Source organism: Trichomycterus rosablanca, chromosome 3 (assembly GCF_030014385.1).
Source record: "Trichomycterus rosablanca isolate fTriRos1 chromosome 3, fTriRos1.hap1, whole genome shotgun sequence".
NCBI lineage: Eukaryota > Metazoa > Chordata > Actinopteri > Siluriformes > Trichomycteridae > Trichomycterus > Trichomycterus rosablanca.
The window spans coordinates 21,964,907-21,985,596 of NC_085990.1; the positions used below are offsets into that span (position 1 = coordinate 21,964,907).

The 20,690-nt window shown below is 36.8% G+C and overlaps 1 protein-coding gene across 1 annotated transcript; it reads right to left on the reverse strand.

Moving 5' to 3' along the window:
• Window positions 1-3,077: 3,077 nt before the first annotated feature.
• On the reverse strand, window positions 3,078-20,292 carry tm9sf1 (transmembrane 9 superfamily member 1). The gene is made up of 9 exons (XM_062991977.1): window positions 19,953-20,292; window positions 17,166-17,359; window positions 16,955-17,086; window positions 15,842-15,964; window positions 12,481-12,833; window positions 10,396-10,550; window positions 10,086-10,271; window positions 9,714-9,987; window positions 3,078-4,401 (listed from the first exon to the last, which is right to left on the reverse strand). Exons 2-9 carry the CDS (start codon window positions 17,349-17,351, stop codon window positions 4,008-4,010), a joined length of 1,803 nt encoding a protein of 600 aa, XP_062848047.1. The 5' UTR covers window positions 17,352-17,359; window positions 19,953-20,292; the 3' UTR covers window positions 3,078-4,007.
• Between the last annotated feature and the right edge of the window lie 398 nt (window positions 20,293-20,690).

Here is a 20,690-nt window from a genome sequence, read left to right on the forward strand (position 1 = left end):
TATCTACAGTAGTGTTCAAAAAAATAGCAGTGATTTTAAAAAAACTTTTATTTCCATAAATGCAAATGCTCTGAAAATAATACACTTTTAATTCTAAATCAAAACATTAACAACATTTAGCCTGTTTGTGTTAATCCTTTACAGAAAGTGAAGAAAAATGAATATTAGGCTGTTCAAAAAAATAGCAGTGCCAGCATTTTTCTTTAAAAACTCAAAAAATGTTTAAACTGAAAATGTTTGAGGTTTCACTTTACTTTAAATTACTGAACTAATATTTAGTGGCATAACAATTGTTTCCAAGATCTGTGTTGCATGGAGTCGAACAACTTCTGGCACCTCTGAACAGGTATTCCAGTCCAGGATGATTACACTACATTCCACAGTTCTTCTGCAATTTTGGGTTTTGCCTAAAAAAAAACGCGTTTCAGTTATCAGCCCACAAGTTCTCTATGGGATTGAAGTCAGGGGATTGGGCTGGCCACTCTGTTACCTCAATCTTGTTTGTCTGTAACCAAGATGTTTTGGGTCATTGTCATGTTAAAACACCTATTTTAAGGGCATTTCTTTTTCAACATAGGGCAACATGATCTCCTCAAGTATTCTGATATATTTAAACTGATCCATGATCCCTCGTATGTGATAAATAGACATAACACCATGGTATGAAAAACATCCTCATATCATAGTTTTGTACCACCATGCTTTACTGTCTTCACAGTGTACTTTGGCTCGAATTCAGTGCTCGAGGGTCATCTGACATACTGTCTATGGCCACTTGACCCAAAAAGAACAATTTTGCTTTCACCAGTCCACAAAATGTTGAGCCATTTCTCTTTGGACCAGTCAATGTGTTCTTTGGGAAATTTGAACCCATTCAGGACATGTCTTTTTCTTAACAACGGGACTTTGCAAGGAGTTCTTGCTGGTAAATTGGCTTCACTTAATCATCTTCTGTACTCACTGGGAACTTCAGATGTTCCTTGATCTTTCTGGAGGTGATCACTGGCTGAACCTTTGCCATTCTGGCTATTCTTTGATCCATTCAAACAGTAGTTCCACGCTTCCTTCTGCATCTTTCAGGTTTTGGTTGTCACTTTAAGGCATTTGAGATCATTTTAGCTGAGCAGCCTATCATTTGCTGCACTTCTCTGTATGTTTTTTCCCTCTAAAATCAACTTTTTAATCAAAGTACGCTGTTCATCAGAACAATGTCTGGAACAACCCATTTTACCCAGTATTTCAGAAGGAAATGCGCTATGACCAACCTGTGCAACATTTGCCACCCTTCTACCTTAAATAAGGGCCAAAATTTACACCCATTCTTCTGCAGAATGAATGACTTCACCAATTGAACTCCTCACTGCTATTATTTTGAACAACCCCCTTTCAATCAATGCTTCGATTACTCAGAATGAAGGGCATGCATGTCCTAATTGTTGGGTTTGTTTTGTTTTCAATACTCTACTACACTTTCAAGTAAATTTTTTGCTATGTAGAAATAGCATTTCTACTAAAAACTTTGATTTATCAAGTTAATGGTGTTGGACTGCTATTTTTTTGAACACCACTGTACAGTACACCAGGTTTCCTGAAGGATTATGTCACCAACTTCTCTAAATTCCACAGTCTTACTTTTACACCCATAGTGGTCTCATTCTCTAGGTTATATAAGACTTACAATTAAAAGTAGGTATTTAAATTAGGGTTTTAATTTAACATAACGTACGTAGTTTGTATAAAATGTATTTTTTGCATTGTTTGGGTAAAAGTAGGTAATTAGTTCAGGGCTGGTGCTGATGAGAGTGAGAAGTTGTTTAATTTTTTCCAGTTTATTAGCACTGCTGTTTGCTGGATTCTTTACTGCTCCAGCGTAGCTGTTGGGTTGGACCAGCCAGTTGGGCCATGTGACTGGGTCCTGCTTGTCTGTTTATGGTGGTTTTCTGTTGTGCCAGGGCAGCTCTTGCAGTGGGGAAGTTAATGCCTCACTTTAAGTTTTAACCTTGTGTAGTGTAGTGGTGTTTGGTATGGTGCATGCTAAACTCTTTATTTATTGGTGAGTTATATTGGCCATTGAGGCCTTTCGCTGATTCTCTAGGGACCCTTTGGGCTGCATCCTAGAGCAACATCCTTCAAACTCTTTGTTAATGTGCTGACCATATTCTTGAGATGGTGGAAATATTAATTGAGCCTGTGTATAATGAGGTTTAGTGGTGTGCTAGGTGCACATCAACTACTGTGAATGATGTGTGGATAATGTGGCTCCGCTCACCCAAGACAGATAGTGTGACTTTATTTGTGATTTTATATGCATTGTTAGTTCTGGGGCACCAAACTTTTGCAACCTTCTTCCTTCAATTAGGCTAACTTTGGCATTTTGTAGAATTCACTTAATTCTTATCAACTACTTTAACCTGGTCAGGGCTGTGATGGGTTCGGTTCCACCAGGAACATTGGGTGCAAGGCCAATCCCTCACAAGACTTCTGCTTCCTCTCTCAGCCGCAGGCAATAATGTCTGTGTAGATGGTTGATAGCACTGCTGAGATTCGAACCCAGAATAGTGTAATTGAATAGTATAGTAGACCGCTGCGCCACTCAGGCACCAGTAGCAGACTTATGTCTGTATTTAATGCATGTTTGTCTTCACTGTTTGTGTTAAATAAACTTTAGCATTATAAAGTATCATCACCATCCATTAAAAATTAAGGTATTAATATACCTTTAATTAATATAATGAGTTTTGTAAGACTGTTTCCCTGTACATTTAAGGGGTTTTTGTATCTGTTGGTCCTGGATTTTGTAAAGTTGCTTTGAGACAATGTATATTGTAAAAAGCGCTATATAAATAAAGTTGACTTGATTTTTTTTTTTTGGAAAACACTTCCATACATTTTCAAACACATATCACAAACTGGACTGATAAGCTTATTTTAACAAACTGTGGATATACACAATAGATATTACCTTTTGTTTTTAAAAGTGTGGCTTTATTGGAAAAATTGTATATGCATATCTAAAATAAAATTACCATTAACAGTGACTTGGATATATTGCTCTCAAATCAGCTTTAAACATTCCATTAGTTTTACAAGTTGTTTTTTATTCTTCCAATGCACAGACAGGTAATAGTGAATTAAACTCTCTTGGATTCTAGTTTAAACAGTTGTTTTGTGTATTAGAGTATGCTTTCAGTTACTACTGTATCAAATATGGTAGCATCAATGTTTTGTTGTAACAGTATCCTTTCTAAGCTGTTGGTCTGATCAGCTTAAGTACATTAGCCTGTTAGTGCAATAACAAACCAAATCTAAATAGTTGACCAAATATCCAAACACTGAATAGATGCAACACATTTTTACCAACTAATAATAGTTTGTCATAAATATATATTCCAATTTTATCTTAGAAATATTTAATGCACCAACAATAATTATGCACACTTACTGCCTCCATTAGCATTCTTCTTCCTTCTCTGTAAACTTATTATTCAAACAACTATTAAAAAATCCCATGTCCCTTTTGGAAATGTATATATACATTTGTCCTTCTAAACCCATCAGCCATATGCAAGAAATTACATGTTGCTTTTTTTTAACTCAAAGTTATGTACCACATCCCAAAAAAAACTTGAGATCTGAGTTTTCATTTGAAACTGATTATGCACCATGCATTAGATGCTCTAATACAATTTCAGTAAACTTTTGTTGCAACAAAGTAATAACTAAACATGCAGTTCTTCACTTAGTAGCTTTTAGTGACTATTACTTTTATGGAATATATGCATTTTCCACAAAAAAGCTTCAGGATCATTTTGAGAAAATCCAAAAATGTATCAAACATTAAATTTGTAGTCTATTTCTAAAATCAATAATTGGACCTATTTCGACACCTTCAGTTTAACATAAGAAACTATTTAGTAACAGTTCAGTCAATCAACTTAAAGTCTGTCTAGACAAGTTCCTTAGTTTCTTGTGCACAAGTTTTCTTTAAAAAATTTTTATTCAAGCTCTCAGTCCATTTTCAGGCTGCAATAGATATAGCGGATGAACGCCAATGAGGCCCAGAATGAAACAGTCCCCAGCATGAGTGAAAACACAAATGCTGTGAGCAAGGAGTAGCCAAAGAACTCTGTGCTTTGTACTAGGCCAGTCATGCTGGATCGATTTCGGTAGTAGAAAACAGAGTAGACAAATATAAAAAGTCCAGTGGATCCTGTGCTCAGGATGCTACGCCACCACCAGCGGTAGTCTTCACCTGATAATAGGAAATAGGTGAGGGCAACGGAAATGCAGGCCCCCACAGAGAGAAGAATGGCAAACACACAGAGCAGGATTCCATAAAGAGTGTACTGCTCTCGACCCCACACAGTGGCAAAGATGTAGTACAGCTCCACTGAGATGGCACTGTGACAAGAAAGATAGATTTACATAAAATGATTTAAATACAGCAGAGGAATAAAATTTGGACAAAACTCTTGTGAAAAATGTATAAAACATTCATGTATAAAAATGTCATTTTATTTATTTCATGCAAGCAGTATGAACCCAAGATATTTCATGTTTTGTCTGATTAACTTAATTTTAATTGTTAATACACATCCATTCATGAATTTCAGGCCTGTAAAGCATTTCAAAACAAGTTGGGACAGTAAAGCATGTACCACTTTGTAACTTTACCATTCCTTCTCACAACACTTAAAAGACATTTTGGCCCAGAGTATACCAAGCAAGGAAGTGTTTTAGGTGTTTTCTACAAACACATCTTAAGGTGTGCAACAGTACAGGGTTTTTCATTTAAAAATGTTCAGACATTCTCTTTTGGGGACAAGTCAGGACTGCAGACAAGGCAGTCCAGTATCCTGCTTTACTGTCCCAACTTTTTTGGAATATGTTGCAGGCCTAAAATGCAGGAATGGATGTTTATTAATAAATGAAGTGAAGTTGACCAGACAAAACATGAAATTTCTCAGGTTCATACTTTCATACTGCAATTAAATAAAAGTCAAAGTAAATGTAAGAAACTCTGTGTTTTTTTATTATTTGCATCTTCCATGCTGTCCCAACTTTTTCTGATTTGATCTGAGTTGTATTTAGAAAAAACAAAAACTAAAAACTGTGGAAGAAATGGGGAGGAAGTGGTAGGCAGTCAATAAGGAGTCAGGAGGAGTTTCAGCCGTGTCCTTTCTACCAAACTTGTTTCATAACAAGAAGAAAAATTTTCTGATTTAAAGTCAGATAGTAATTTTACAGATATGTAAAAACTGTTCTCCAGTTCTCATAAGTGTTTGGTTGCACTTCAGCTAAAAGTGGCACAAAAGTTTAAAGGGACAATTACATTTTTTTACACAGCAGGCCAGTTGTTTTATAATAAAAACTTTAATAAAATAAAAAAATAAAATATTTTGTGTTTACCTTACTTGTTTGGTTTTAAATACAATTCATCTTGAATATTTGAAATAAAGTATGAACACAAAAACTTCTGTGTCAGGCTGGTAAAGTTAGAAATCTCTGGATTGCTTATTCAAGAGTGCCTGACCAAAGTCAGGGACTGTAAAATTTTAACAAAATGTTATCTATGACAGGTGACACTTTATGAAAATAGTTTGAATGAAAAGCATGAAAGCAAATAGTCCACCAGTTTAAAGTCCCAATAAATGCCTCGAGTTCTTACAGAGACATACAGTGGATATAAAAAGTCTACACACCTCTGTTAAAATGCAGTTATAATAAAGTTTTTGTGCATTAAAAAAATATAAACCAATATAAACAATTTCAGGTTTATTTCCACCCTTAATATAATCTGCAATTCAACTGAAAAACCACTGTAAAATTGTTTTAATTGTTTTGAAGGGGAAAATGTGGTTGCATAAGTGTGCACACCCACTTAAAAAGTTGCGATTAAAATTGTTTAACTCATACTGCAAATTAGGTTTATTAGTAATATTTACAAACTTCCAGCTGTTAAGAAACTAATCAAACAAGAACAATTGAAATAGCAGAAAAGAAATAATATAACAAGCGCTTTCTCCAAATTCAACATAAAATGCCACTACTGCAGTCTCAAAATTATTTAACCCCCAAGCAGAATCCTTTATGAGAGCACACATTTGCAAATCAGGGTCGTCATTAGTTGCATCAAGTGTGCTTGAGATAAAACACATCAAATACCTGGGAGTGTTGACTTTGACATTTGATTGCATGTCAGAAACATGAATAAGTCAAGAGAGTTGTCCAAAAAGTTGAGAGAAGAGATAATTGCCCTGCACAAACAAGGAAAGGGACACAAAGAGGTAGCAAAGGAACTGAACGTTCCTGGAGATACAGTTGGCAGCATAGTTCATACTGGCTATACTACCTGGATGTGGCAGAAAGAGGAAGCTATCACTGGCTGCCACCAGAATCCTGAGGAGGCATGTGGTCAAAAAACGCAATAGAAAATCTTCGGTGGCATTTGAAGAAGGCGGTTGCAGCACCAAACCACAAGAATATTAGTGAACTCTTCTACTAAGGGTGCTCCACCAAGTACTAAAGATGCTTGTCATGAAGGGGGTAAATAATTCTGAGACTTCTGTAGTCAGTAAAAGTGGCATTTATATTGAACTGGCAAAAACACTTTGTTATATTAGTTTTGATGAGTTAATAAAATTTTTCTGTCTGATTGGGTTATTTTAAACAGCTGAACATTTTTGTACATTTGTAAATTAGTTTGTAAATTTTGCAAATGAACCTAATGTGGCTGTGTTCTGAATGAAAAAATCACATTCAAACTCATGTTTAATAGCAGTCAGTACACACCTGCCGTCAATTAAAGTGACACAAATTAACCTTGTATACAACCCCAAATCAGAAAAGGTTGGGACAGCATGGAAAATGCAAATAATATTCAAAAAACAGAGTTTCTTACATTAACTTTGACTTTTATTTAATTGCAGACAGGATGAACCTGAGATATTTCATGTTTTGTCTGGTCAACTTCATTTCATTTATTAATAAACATCCATTCCTGCATTTCAGGTCGCAAAACATTCCAAAAAAGTTGGGACAGTAAAGCATTTACCACTTTGTAATGTTGCCATTCCTTTTCACCACACTTAAAAGACGTTTTGGCACTGAGGATAATCAGCAATTCAGTGTTTCAGGTTTTATGTTGTCCCATTCTTCCTGCAAACACGTCTTAAGATGTGCAACAGTACGGGGTCATCGCATTTTTCATTTCAAAATTCTCCACACATTCTCTATTGGGGAAAGATCAGGACTGCAGGCAGACCAGTCCAGTACCTGTACCCTCTTCTTCTGTAGCCATGCCTTTGTAATGTGTGCAGCATGTGGTTTTGCATTGTCTTGTTGAAAAATGCATGGACGTCCCTGGTAAAGATGACGTCTTAAAGGCAGCATATGTTGCTCTAAGATCTCAATGTACTTTTCTGCAATAATTCTGCCATCACAGAAGTGTAAATTACTTTTACCAAGGGCACTGACACAGCCCCACACCATGACTCTGGTCTTTGGACTTGTTGTTGATAACAGTCTGGATGGTCCTTTTTGTCTTTGGCCAGGAGCACACGGCATCCATTTTTTTCCAAAAAAGACCTGGAATGCTGATTCATCTGACCACAATACACGTTTCCACTGTATGATGGTCCATCCTAGATGCCTCAGAGCCCAGAGAAGTCGACGCCGCTTCTGGACATGGTTAAAATAAGGCTTCTTTTTTTTTTTTACACAGTAAAGTTTGTGCCCTTGGCCTTTACACGCTGAAATTCCTCCCGATTCCTTGAATCATTTAATGATATTATGCACTGTAGAGGGAGAAATATGCAAATCCCTTCCAATCTTTCTGTAAGATACATTGTCATTGATACATTGTTTTTAAACATAATTTTAATAATTTTCTCACACATTTGTTGACAAACTGGACATCCTCTGCCCATCTTTGCTAATCAAAGACTCAGCCTTTCCTGGATTGCTTCATATTAACAAATGAAATGAAGCCGAGAAGACAAAACATGTCTGCAATCAAATAAAAGTCAAATAAATGTAAGGAACACTGCATTTGTATTTTTATTTGAATTTTCCATATTGTAAAAAAAATTTCTGATTTGGGGTTGTAAAATTCAACTGTTCTAGCAACATTATCCTGACATTTACGTGCATCTTACAGCAAAAGTCAGTCCGCAAACAGCTTACAAAGTATCAAAAGGAATTTCATTAAAATATATCAGTCTGAAGAATAGTATGAAAAAATCCCAAGGCATTACATATAACATGGAATACAGTGAAGACAACAAGTAAAAGAAAATTTGGCATAGCAGTGACATTGCCATACAGCAACACTAAAGAAGCTGCAGGAATTTTTGACAAACACTTGTTGTGTGCTACATGTGACAACAATCTCTAGTATTCTTCATATATCTGTGCTGTGGGATAGGGTGGCAAGAAAACATCCAAGCCCTGCTTCATTTTGCAAAATCTACATTAAATCTGCCAGAGCTTGTGGGAAAATGAGTTCTGGTCTAATTAGACCAAGGTTGAACTTTTTGGGGCTTTAGTCAAGGTGGAGGGAATAATAAACAGTTTTAAAGATCGCTCAATTTTGGCACAAACCTTTAGGCCTCTGCTAAAATGCGAGAAGAGGAATTTCACCTTTGAGCATGACAACGACCCATAGCACACCTCCACACCGATAAAAAAAATACCTTCACCAGAAAAAGTTTTGAAAGTTTTGAGTCCAGACCTAAATCCTATTGAAAATCGGTGGGGTGACGAAGATACCCTTGCAATCTGACAGATTTGAGTGCTTTTGCAAGGCAATTGGCCAAAGATTGACAATTCAAGATGTGCCATGCTGATATACTCCAACCCGAAAAGATTGAATGCTGTCATAAAATCAAAAGGTCCTTCAACAAAGGATTGGTTCAAGGGTGTACATATTTATGCAACTACATCATTGTAAGTTTTTTTTTATGTTCATCCCCTCCCCCAAAAGATTTCAATTTTTAATTGAATTGTACAGATTATAGGTCACATTAAAGGTGGGGAAAAAAGTTCTAAAATAATTTATACTGGTTAAATTTTCTGTACATCACAAAAAACGTATGAAGACCTTTTATGCTATCAAGACGATGTTTTTTACTGGAAAGTTCATGGTTATTTCAGCAAGACCACATTCTGCACACGTTACAACACGGTGGCTTTGTACACTCAAATAGTCTTGCTTAACTGGCCTGTCTGCAGTCCAGATTCTATAGTAATGTATGGCAGTATTAGAATTGGACAACGGTGGCCATGTACTGTTAAGCAGCAGAATTCTTGAATTCTTGTATCAAGCAAGGGAGAACAAATATTCCAATTTCAAAATTAAAAAAAAATCCCAAATTATTAAAAACTGTAATTAATAGGAAGGGTGTCAGTGTGTAATATATGCCCCAGTCACAACTTTTACATATTTACAAAATACAATAAACATTGGTCACTAAAAACTTCTAAAATATTTTCTTTGTACTTTTGCCATTTAAGTAAAGAATAACGTAAACATAAAGTAAAGAGAATTAACAAATCTAACAAATTTATTGCATGTTACAACATGTCCAAACTTTTCTGGAAATGGGGTTTGTGTTTTAAGAGAACACTTATAAACAGCAGAAAGGAAAAACTAATTAAAATTACAATCTGGTTATGGAACAATAGAAGTGTTTAAAACACTTTTTAATGGTTACCTGAAAGGTAGAAATCCTCCAATGCCCATGTGCACAGCTGTGTGTTTGTACCAGGGCTGCTTGGGAATCTGACGGGGAATGTTGCGCGTGCGACATGGAGCCTGGAAGGTGCCGGCCCGATTCTTGCCCACAATTCCACCAATGACTGTGAGAGGAAAGCCCACTAGCACCCAAGCACCTAGCAACAGGAGCACAGTGGATGCAGGAAGAGCTTGTGTGGAACCACTCCACCAGTGAACGGAGTTTACTACACTCCAGGTAAGAAAAAGAGGAGCTGGGAGGGATAGAAACATGCAATATTCCAGTCAGCATAACAAAGAACATAGACACTATGGGTAGCCTAGTGTAATAATTTAAAACACCAAGATTTACCAGAGAAGAGGGTGGAGGTGAGGATGATGTTCCAAACCCATCGCTCCCCATGGATCTGAGTGTAAAAGCTACATGAGCAGTATCCTGACACACAGCTAGTCAACGCGTACAGTACAATCGCTGCAGAGTTAATGGCGCCATGGCGATGCACATTGAACATCCCTAGTAACGCCATGACAATGATTCCTGACAACCAAAAAAAATTTATTATAAAAAGTTAAGTGACCATATTAAAAACACATGTATGCAAAGCTAATGTAGAGGCCCACTTTGCAACTTGCAAAAGTTTTCATTGCACATATATTCTTACCAGTGGCCAAAGTAAGAAACTGAGCTCCCACACCGAGTACAGCAGACAGCAAGCTCTTATATGGTGGAAAGCGAAAGACGTCAGTATGAATGATCTTCCAGCCATTGTCACCCTGATCCAGATCATCACAGCTTCCATCTTCTTCTACATTGTACCTGTAAAAGCATACTTGATATAAGGATTTCAAAAAGCTTAAATGTTTACAAACATTCAAGTAAAATAATCAAATCTTTTTACAGAAAAAATGGAAACAATATGCATTTGAATAACTGAGGTAACCTAACGTGCAGTGTGTTCAAACAATAATCAGACCTCTTTACTTTTGTGCACTGGGTAGTTAGTTTTGATACTAGTATAATTGTCACTTTACTCATCAATTTACACTTGTTACTGTTGTTGCTGTTTGAAAATTAATAGTAAAAAATCTCTTATTACAATATGCATAGCCTTTGCTGAAATTATGTTCAGATGCAGCCTGTTTAATTATCCCTAAGGATAATATCCCTAATACTACCTGTTGCAATTTAAACTGATTGGCCATAATTTAAAAATGTGCTCACTTTGGTCTATAGGGCACACAATTTACCACATATTTAGGACAAAAACCAAGCCATTAAATCCAAGGAACTGTCTAAGAATCCCTGAGAACAAGCATTTAAAACAATATTTAAAGTTTTGAGTGTTCCCAGGACCACAGTGGCTTAAATAATTTTAAAACAGAAGAAGCTTGGCATAACCTTGAACCCTCTTAGAGTTGGCTGTGCGGCTGATTTGGGTAACTGGCAAAGAAAGACCTTGGTTATGGTAAGAAAAGAACCCATTGGTACTCAAACAGAGCTCCAAAAGTCCTGTGCCTGGATGGACAACCATGTCTGCAGAACTCAAATCAGGCCTTTTTTGCAAAGTGAAGGAACATAAGACACTGTTTTATAAAAGAGACTGCCCACTTGGAGTTGGCTAACCAGCATGTAAAGAACACAATTAAAACCATTCTCTCAATTAATGAGACAAAAACTTTTTTGGCAGAACAGCAAACACAATGGCAGGCAAAAACCAGGCAGGTAACATCACCTGGTTAATACCATCCCTACAGAGACAAATGGTGGTGGCATCATCACCGTAAAGGGGTGCTTCTCCACTGCAAGGACACCAAACATTGTAAATGTCCTTGCTTGGCTCAGCCAAAGCCCAGACTTAACCACTGTTGAAACTTTATTGATCTGGAAATATTTTTATGTTTATGACACAGTTGCAGACAGCTGCACTACAAATGCCATATGGGGTCTTTACTATGACGATATCTGCCAGAGCTGTTTCTAAAAACTCATCGGTTGTACCACCGAAATAATTAATGATTGTAATCGCAAAGCAGCAGTGTTTCACTAGTTTAAAAGTTTTCAGATATAAAATAATGCCATACTTTTTTTTTTACAGAATTACAAATTAAATTAATAATTAAATTACAGAATTACTACATACTAATTAATATTTATATATATTAAATAAATATTCTTTCCCCTTTGTTATTCCATAGTTCTTACTGAATTATTTGTATCTCAAAAACAAAATATACTACTTATAGTACCTAATAAAAACTCAATATTGCCAAAATCCTTTTGTATTTATATACCCTTTCATGTTATATTTCATCAAAGTGCTTAAAACCTAAGCCATCTTTCAGTTACAAACCAATTGTGTTCAGCTGGAGTAACGTATTAATCAAATTTCTCTGCTATGCTTCCTTATTTCTCTTATATGAATGTCAGTTCTGTACTGCTGCTTCATGATAAGCAGCACTGTCTGATGACATCTAGCATAGCTCTCATTGTCTATCATCTATACAGTGATATACATTTTAGAGTCTAATTTGTACTGATAAACATATTTTACTCCCACATAACACACATTAGCATCACCAAGCTCTAGGCATTTATATCCAATAAATCCTTACTTACACTGACAATACCTCTTACTAAAATGACATAACATATAACAATGTTCTATCCCTCTTCCTCTCTGTAATTGAATAAACCAAAGTCCACTTCAGTAATAAAGTTCATGTGTTTAATTTCTATCCCTATTTACCTAGCAAAATCATTTTTTAGCACCCTCATCAGGATTATGATGACGAAGCCAAGAAGCAGCACCACCAGCACCAATGAGTTGATAATTGACAGCCAGTGAATCTCCAGGGTCTTGGGGAAGAAGGAGTAGTCTCGGAGGCGCTCAGCCCTATGTGCATGGGGAAAAGGGCTCTCAAACCAGTGTACACTGTAAGTGTGGGTCACAGAAAGAACTCCACTGCTGCTATCTGCACCATGGCCAACTACTCCCTCCTCTAGAGGCACCGGCTTCACATCTTTAACAGACACGTTCGCAAAGATCACAGAGTTGCCATTAAACTCTATGTTGAAATCCAAGTGTGTCCATAACCCCACCTGAAAAAAACAGGACAGCAGTAACATTCAATATGTAGTAATAACTCTGCATTGACAGGATTTGCAAAAATAAAGGATCACAAAAACCCTATTAACAGTATTTGTGTGCTCATGTCACAATAAAAACCATCTTAAATCTAAATAATTCTTTCATTTATTGTAAAATATTTCATAAATAAAATAAAAACAAACAATGAGTAATAAAACCGAAAGCTGTCTGTCAGGTGTAATAAACATATGCATATTCCTAATAATACAAAAATCAGATATCATTAAGGCTAAAAGAAATAAATTTGGCTACTAGAATAAATAGATCTTGTCCAGATTCAATCTGAAGTACAGATATATGGGAAAAAAAAGAAGAAAAAAACCCCCAAAAAAAACAGAAAACGCAGACAACACATATCTGTCTCTTTTTTATCGTTTTCTGTATTTATATTTTTATTTTGTGTCTATTGTATATGACTACAAGGTAAGAACTGTGTTGTCTTGGGCAATAATTTTTTATGGTTCCAGGCATATGTAGTTGCTTTCTTTCCTTTGTGTATTTGTGTGGCCAATTCTGCATCTTGTAAGTATTACTTGGTCTATGTCTCTTCACTGTCCTTGGTTTACCATTGATGTCTGGGTGTTGCTTGAGGAGTTTGTGGTCTGTGTGCTCCTTTTGTTTTTCCCCAATATAGGTATTTCTTAATGGTTTTAGGTCTGTTGAGGGAATTGCATTGATGATAAGGTGGTCTGGTGTGCATGATTCTCAGTCTGCACATATTAGGATTTATTGTTTTTGGATTGCTTCTGCATAATTTAAGGCTATCAGTAGGGCATGGGCTTCTGCGGTATAGATGGAGCTGGGTAGGGGAAGTTTTACCTTGATGGGTGTATTATTTTGCATACTAGGTTTCTAGGGTTGCTCATGGTTCTGACTGTGTACTGGAAGGCCAATTTTAGCCTTCTGAGTTCTTATGAGGGTTATCATGCTTCTATGTAAAGTCTTGTAATAGGAGAGACACGGCATGTAGGTAGGGACACTGATGCCCAGGTGATGGACTGTATTTAGACTTTTGAGGTAGGGCTAAGGTATGCTGATCCATGTATTAAATATCCACAGTCCAACTTTGCTATGATCAATATTCTGTATCTGTGCATCAATAAAGAGAGTTCTTCTTTTCATTTAGTAAAGATGAGTCTTTGATCGAGAAACAGGCCTATTACCTGATTTTTTCTTTTATCTTGACGGGCTCCTCATTTAAGTTTAGAATCTGGGTGCTGCATTTTGTTCTGGCAGAAGTGTATGTACGTCGTTTTGTTTTGGATATTCTAAATCCATTTGTATTAGACCATTTGTGAATTTTTGTTGACGCAGGGTTGGAGTGTTTATGTCCTAGTTTCTGCAGCATACATATAGGCTGCTGAAGATATTAGGTATTATTTTCTTCGTTATATTGCTGATTTTGAGGTTAAATAAATTTACAGATAAGACACATCCTTGTGGGACCCCTGTCTCTTGGATGTGGACCTTTAAAAAAATTACTTATGATATTGGGTGGCGACCTCTTTGGGTCTTGCTGAGGATGTTTGTTTCCATGTACCAGACAAGGCAATTGTTCGAAATTCTCTATTTTGCTGATGGAGTTTGTCAGGGCTATTGGTCAATAGTTTTTTGGGTTATGGTGATCTTTCCCGGGTTTGGAGATTGGAATTATTGTGGCTTCGTTCCAAGCTGTTGGAATGTTTTCTGTTTTCCATCTGTGATTGTATATTCTTAAAAGTAGAGCTAGTGGTGTTGGGGGTGGTTTTTCTGCATTTAAAAATTTATTTTAACAAGGCCTGTTGTCATGTTTTGGTCTGTTTTTTGAGAATATACTGTGGTGTCTAATATGCCTCTTCTTTTATCTCAACTTCCATAATTGTTTGTTTTTGGCATGGTGCTGGAAGTGGAAGTGTTTGGAAGGTGGGGGCAGCCGGTTTTTGATGCTAGGGGTCAAATGTGAGGCCATGTACGGGTTTTTTGTATAAGTGTTTTTTTATTTTGGTTATTTCTTTAGTGGGGCTTATTGTTTGTGGTTTGTCTCGAGCCACATGTAATCGGTTTGGCAGCTACTTGACTTTGTTGTATACACTATATTAGCAAAAGATTTTTCATAATTAAAACTTGATTGACCTGATTTGACTCTTTTTGCTTAATTGCATGCTTTGGAACTCCTTCAGCCATATCAGTTTTTGTCTGAAGCAGCATGTGGTCCTCCGCAATTCGGTTTGTTGGTGCATGGCAGTTCCTGTCCCTCTCTCCTGCAGTTACAGCAAATTGCGGTGCTTGTGCATTCAGCTAACCAATGTTCACATTTTTGGCATTTATATCATCTCATGCAATTGGGAATATACAGTAGAGGTCTACATCCACTTTTTGGTAGCCTATCACGAGTTTGCTGGGAGATGTGGTTCTGTTGACGGTTATGATGTATGTATTGGTTGTATTGACTTTATCTTGCCCTACGTTGGTCATTTCTTTGAGAGCCAGTTTTTTGCTATGTCCTTCTCATCCATGTCTTCTAAACTGTAACAGCAGATGACTTCCTTGCAGCTGTATAGGGTCGAATGAGGGAGGTTTTTTGTACTCAGCAAGTTGTCTGCCTGTACTTTCCTGATAACTTTTTGTATTGCAAATAGTTACAGTTTGGTTAGTATCATGTCAGCTTGGATAAATTTCATCACCACATATTTAGGCCTGTTGTCTGTTGGTTCATCAGGATTTAGACTGGTTGTTAGTTCTGGGCAGTTCAAGAATGTGTTAGGGTCTCTCCAACCACCCACCTAAGTGAAAACAGGGCCAAAGTAGCGTGTTGGTGACACGGCAGCCACAGCCACAGCCACCACTCCCCTCAAACACCAGAATCCCTTTCTCAATAAGTTAATACTAATAAAATTAACAGACATTTTGGCTAATTTGGGTAACAAGTGGCTAATTTAAAAGAGAGAAACAGAGAGCGAAGAAATTTAGGCAGGCAAACCTTGTGACTGTGAGGCAAGAAGCCACTTTCCTCCATGTATCCCACAAAGCCCCAGATTGGAATATCATCCAGGACAAACTCAAAGTAGTAGAGCTCCTCAATAGCTTCTCTAAGCTGATATACCTATCAAACAGTAACAATAGTCCTGTCAACTATGTAGCAAAAACTATGATCAACCTGGTTTAAGTAAAAGCTACAGAAAGTCTACATTAACAAAAATATAAAAGCAAATAATTATTTTAAAACATTTACTGACAATTATTACTAAGCCAATAGTTCTCAAATTTATTGGCCAATATTTTACTCACTCCTTTCCCTATGAACTATTTTCCAGTGAATTACTGGAAATATGTGTATATTTAACAAAATGTTGTACAAGTTCTTGACTTAAACTAAATCATTAGTTTTGTTCATGTAGCTGATATTTTAATTTATGGCATTTACATTTGCAGGATTTGACAGACACTTACAAAAGTGACTTACAATTAGGACTAAAGACAATTTGAGCAACTGCTCAGCAAATAGGGCCTTTCTCAGGCTCCACTCAACTTGGCAGTGGTTGAGCTTAAACTAGCAAACTTCTGATTGCTAGTTCGTAGCCTAACCTCTAAGTTAACGCACCAAATTAAATAATAATTTGCTAATAAAAATCTAGCATACTGAAATAAAAAGAAATCCATTAGTTAGATTTATCTCTATTAATCTCTATTATCTACTGGGGCCCATCTGCCCAAACTACACTAAGCGGTAGAAATGTCTATATATTATAATCTGTTTATTATATTAGAATTACAATAGCAACAACAAACTGACCAGAATATTTCCATCCCTACTGATGCATTAGCTATGAAAGCCTTTTAGCATTCCACTTGTGCATTTTTCACATATTGCACAATAGTATGTTCTAGTACTTCTTTCTGAGCAAAGACTATTTATTTTTGGACAATGGACTAGTTGTAACTCTCTCATAACTAGTTGCACTGTCATAACTGAGCACATGTATGTGTTTAATTCTAGTGTTAATGATTTGTGTGAAAAGAAAAAAATTTTTTAATTATGGCATTATAAACAATTGTGAAGCTCAACATAAGTATGAGTGTCTGAAATAAATACCTCCTTCTCTGAGAGTGTGAGCTGACAGAGTGTCTGCCTTTCTGTGTTTTCCCTAAAGCGGATGTTGTATAAAGACTCTGCCATTCTGTCCCCATCTAAAACCTCTCCGAGACTTAAGGCTTTATGCTGCACCTGGAATATATTAATCAAACCATAATGACGACATAAACACTATAGAAAAGAAAAGCTACAATGATAAACCAAAACTTACCTCTTTAGGTCTACAGACAGGAAGTGTATAATAATGGTAGGTTTCCTGGGGGTTGTGATAAGGCCCTACTTTGTTTACGTAAAGCACAACGGGATCACCTTGCTTATAAGTGGCAGTCCATACGATCTGCGGCAACAGGCTCAAAAGAAGCAGCCAATAGCCCATGATCCAACCACAATCAGTCATTACATTCCCTGTAATTGAAAACATATTTTTATTAAAATCAGGTAAAAGTTACAAATAAGAGTTCAAATGCTGAAAACATTGTTGGGCAATATTAATACACTGCTCACAAAATTAGGAGAACATTTAATCATCACAGTATAACACTAAGATCAAAGATATCAATCTGTCCATTTAGTAAGCATAAGCGATTGTGAACCAATTTCACATGCTTTGGAAAAATTGTCAGCCAGGATAGATTTCATCACCACATATCACATAGGCCTGTTGTCTGTTGGTTCATTGGGGTTTGGACTGGTTGTCAGTTCTAGGTTGTTCTGTTGGGTATCTCCTACCACCCATCTATGTGAAAACAGGGCCAAAGTGGCGTGTTGGTGACATGGCAGCCGCAGCCACAGCCATCACTCCCCTTAAACAATGAAACAGGTGCACTGGAGAGGCAATAGCAAGACAACTCTTAAAAATAAATAGTTTTGCAAGTGGTGCCCACTTAAAATTACTTTCTCTTCATCCTTTTTTGACATTTTTTATAGTTTACTACTGGAAGCATGAGGCGGTGCTTGCATTCGATTCAGGTTGCAGAGGTAGTAGCGGTGTAACAAGCCATGGATTATTAGTGATCTAAACGGCTCACCCCAAAGGGTTCAGCACACACGTGAACTGCAGGATCAATTGTCAAAGTTTAACTATAACAGTGTGAAATAAATTTTTAGTAATAAAAACTTTAAAAATACACATACAAGTTAAAAGCACAAAATTATTACTTAGTAGAAGTGATAATCCGCTAAATTTTGATGTGAAGTTGCAGTGTAAAGATACAGACAAAGCTGAATGGGAGCCCCTTTGACATATACTGATGGTGGCCCTATCTATGCAAGACACACAGGCACAAATCTGGCTTGGGTACTGACTGCAGCTGGAGAGAACCAGATATGGTCATCAACCCAGCATCAAGATCGATATCTGCTCCATTTTGCAAGGACAAACCAGAGAAGCACTGTCAAGGCCTACACAATGACCTCCAGCACACTACTGGTGTGGTTTCTAATCAAACTATCAAACAGACTCTCTTGATGCATGCTCAATAATCCAGGTACACAAATCCACAAAGTTAAATCAGTTTATCTGGACATGAAGTTTGGTGTACAGATACGTTTTGTCACACATCCAACTGACTTCCTCAATCTGAGCTCACGGTGAATATCCCAACCATATATGCAGCTGATTTGCATAACGACAGAAACCGACCCATTGCGTAACAATGGAACCGGTGATCAGGTCCATATGCAAAATACAATGACAATTACAATGGCCATGTGTGCCTTTCACATATGACTGGAAATTGGAGTCTGTTTAAAGTATCAAATAGACTCCATAAGGGTGGCATGAGGGCCCATCGTCCTTTAGTGGGACCAATTCTCACAGTTTAGCATCACGCAGCTCAACTGGTATTCGCCAGAAAACAGGTCCACCACCGCCACCTCGTTTTCTTCACACAGGTTCACACAGAGCACATGTAAAAGATGTACAAGACGTTAAAACCAGACATAACATTCACCAAAGTGAATGATACGCTGCCTGCAACAGCATTCAGCATGACTAGTTTGGCAATGGGTCAGTGATGGTCTAAGAAGGCGTATTCTTGGAGAGTTGCACAAACCTCTACGTGATAGCCAACGGTTTCCTGACTGTTGTCACGTAGCAGGACTAGATGAAATCCTCAAACCCGGGTTCCTCATGTGGCCAGAATGTGTGGGCAGTTCCTGAATGACAATGGCAATGATGCCATTGACTGGCTCTCACGTTCCCCAGACCTGAATACAATTAGGAACCTCTGGGAGAATAAGTATCAATGCATCTGATGCCACCAAGTGCCACAGTCTGTCCAGGAGGTCACTTATGACTCGATCAAGGACACCATCCGCCATCTCATTAGAAGCATACCCAGAAGTTAATGAAGGTGCATACTGGGGTTAATGATTTTGATTTTCACTGACTGTTGTTATCATTTACAAATGACAAAATTTTTATCAGTAGAGATTCCCAACTTGAATCTTTCGTTCTTAAAACCAAATCCGACGTGTGATTTAAGTGTTCCCTGAATTTTTGAGCGGTTTACTAAAATCGAGAATCAGCTGCCATTCATTCATTGCGAGCAACTGTGCCGCTCAAAATTTAAGGACTTTTAAGGCTTATTTACTCTTCTTTGGCACCTGACATTAAAAGACCTATGGAAAATGATCATGAAAATATCATCTAAGAGCTTAAATGTACTATATCTTTTCCCTATTAGTTGCATGTTTTTGAGTTAAACGAATAATTAAATAAATAATTTATAAGGATTCGTATTTTAGGAGGCATAAATGTACTCATGAAATGTAAAAATACATTTTCTAAAATGCCAATTAAACTTAACAAACTTGTTATTAAAACAGTTCAGTTTCGGTTTTATAAAGTCATCACAGTTTAACATCTTGTTAGAAACTCCCATTTATTCGAATTATTATCAAGTAACTAGTAAATCGTAGTACAAGGTTTGCTTTTTTTAGTTTAGTTAAAAAGGCTAGCAGCTTAGCATGTTTTAATTGCAGAAACATAACAAACCTGTTTGGGCTGCGATTTAAATTTCTTCGATTCCGACGGCAGGCCAAATGAGGTTCTTTTATCATTTGTTTACTATCCAAATCACATACGTATAATATACTGAACTTCACAAAAGCAATACTTTAGTTTGGTGTTGTAACACAAACATAAAAAAGGCAACAAGCTACAGAATCCACGTCAGCTCAAAATACAAATTTCGCCGATTTTCCGGGATAGGCGGGACGAAAAACCTTGATGACCTAAAACCTTAGTCAACAGCCAGTACACTAACTATACTGTTATCCTCGGATTGCAAGTAAAACGCAAAAAGAAAACAACAAATTTAGGTAAAAGTATGGCATATATTTGGCCTTATTACTTTTTATTCAGTTACGACTATTGATGTATCGTTTGCAAACGAGTCGACTCTTTGTGCCGATTCCTTTACTGACACTCATTAGTTCCAAAGACCGTAACGGAATCTTCAGGAAATGACTTCAGGCCATGTCATTGTGTATACAGTAGAATACACTATTTGACTTTTTAAGTGCTAAAGCTATATTTTACAGTTTCAATTGTACAGCCCCAAATCAGAAAAAGTTGGGACAGAATGGAAAATGCAAATAAAAATATGCAGTGTTTTTCACATTTACTTTGACTTTTATTTAATTACAGATAGTAAAAATCTGAAATATTTCATGTTTTGTCTGGTCAACCTAATTTCATTTGTTAATATACAGCCATTCCTACATTTTTGGC

Coding starts and splice junctions, on each gene's coding strand:
- tm9sf1 (XM_062991977.1), bottom strand. CDS start 17,351: ATGACTGATTGTGGTTGGATCATGGGCTATTGGCTGCTTCTTTTGAGC. Junction 10,272..10,395: donor GTTTCTTACTTTGGCCACTG/GTAAGAATATAT, acceptor TTTGGTTGTCAG/GAATCATTGTCATGGCGTTA. Junction 9,988..10,085: donor CACCTCCACCCTCTTCTCTG/GTAAATCTTGGT, acceptor TATCCCTCCCAG/CTCCTCTTTTTCTTACCTGG.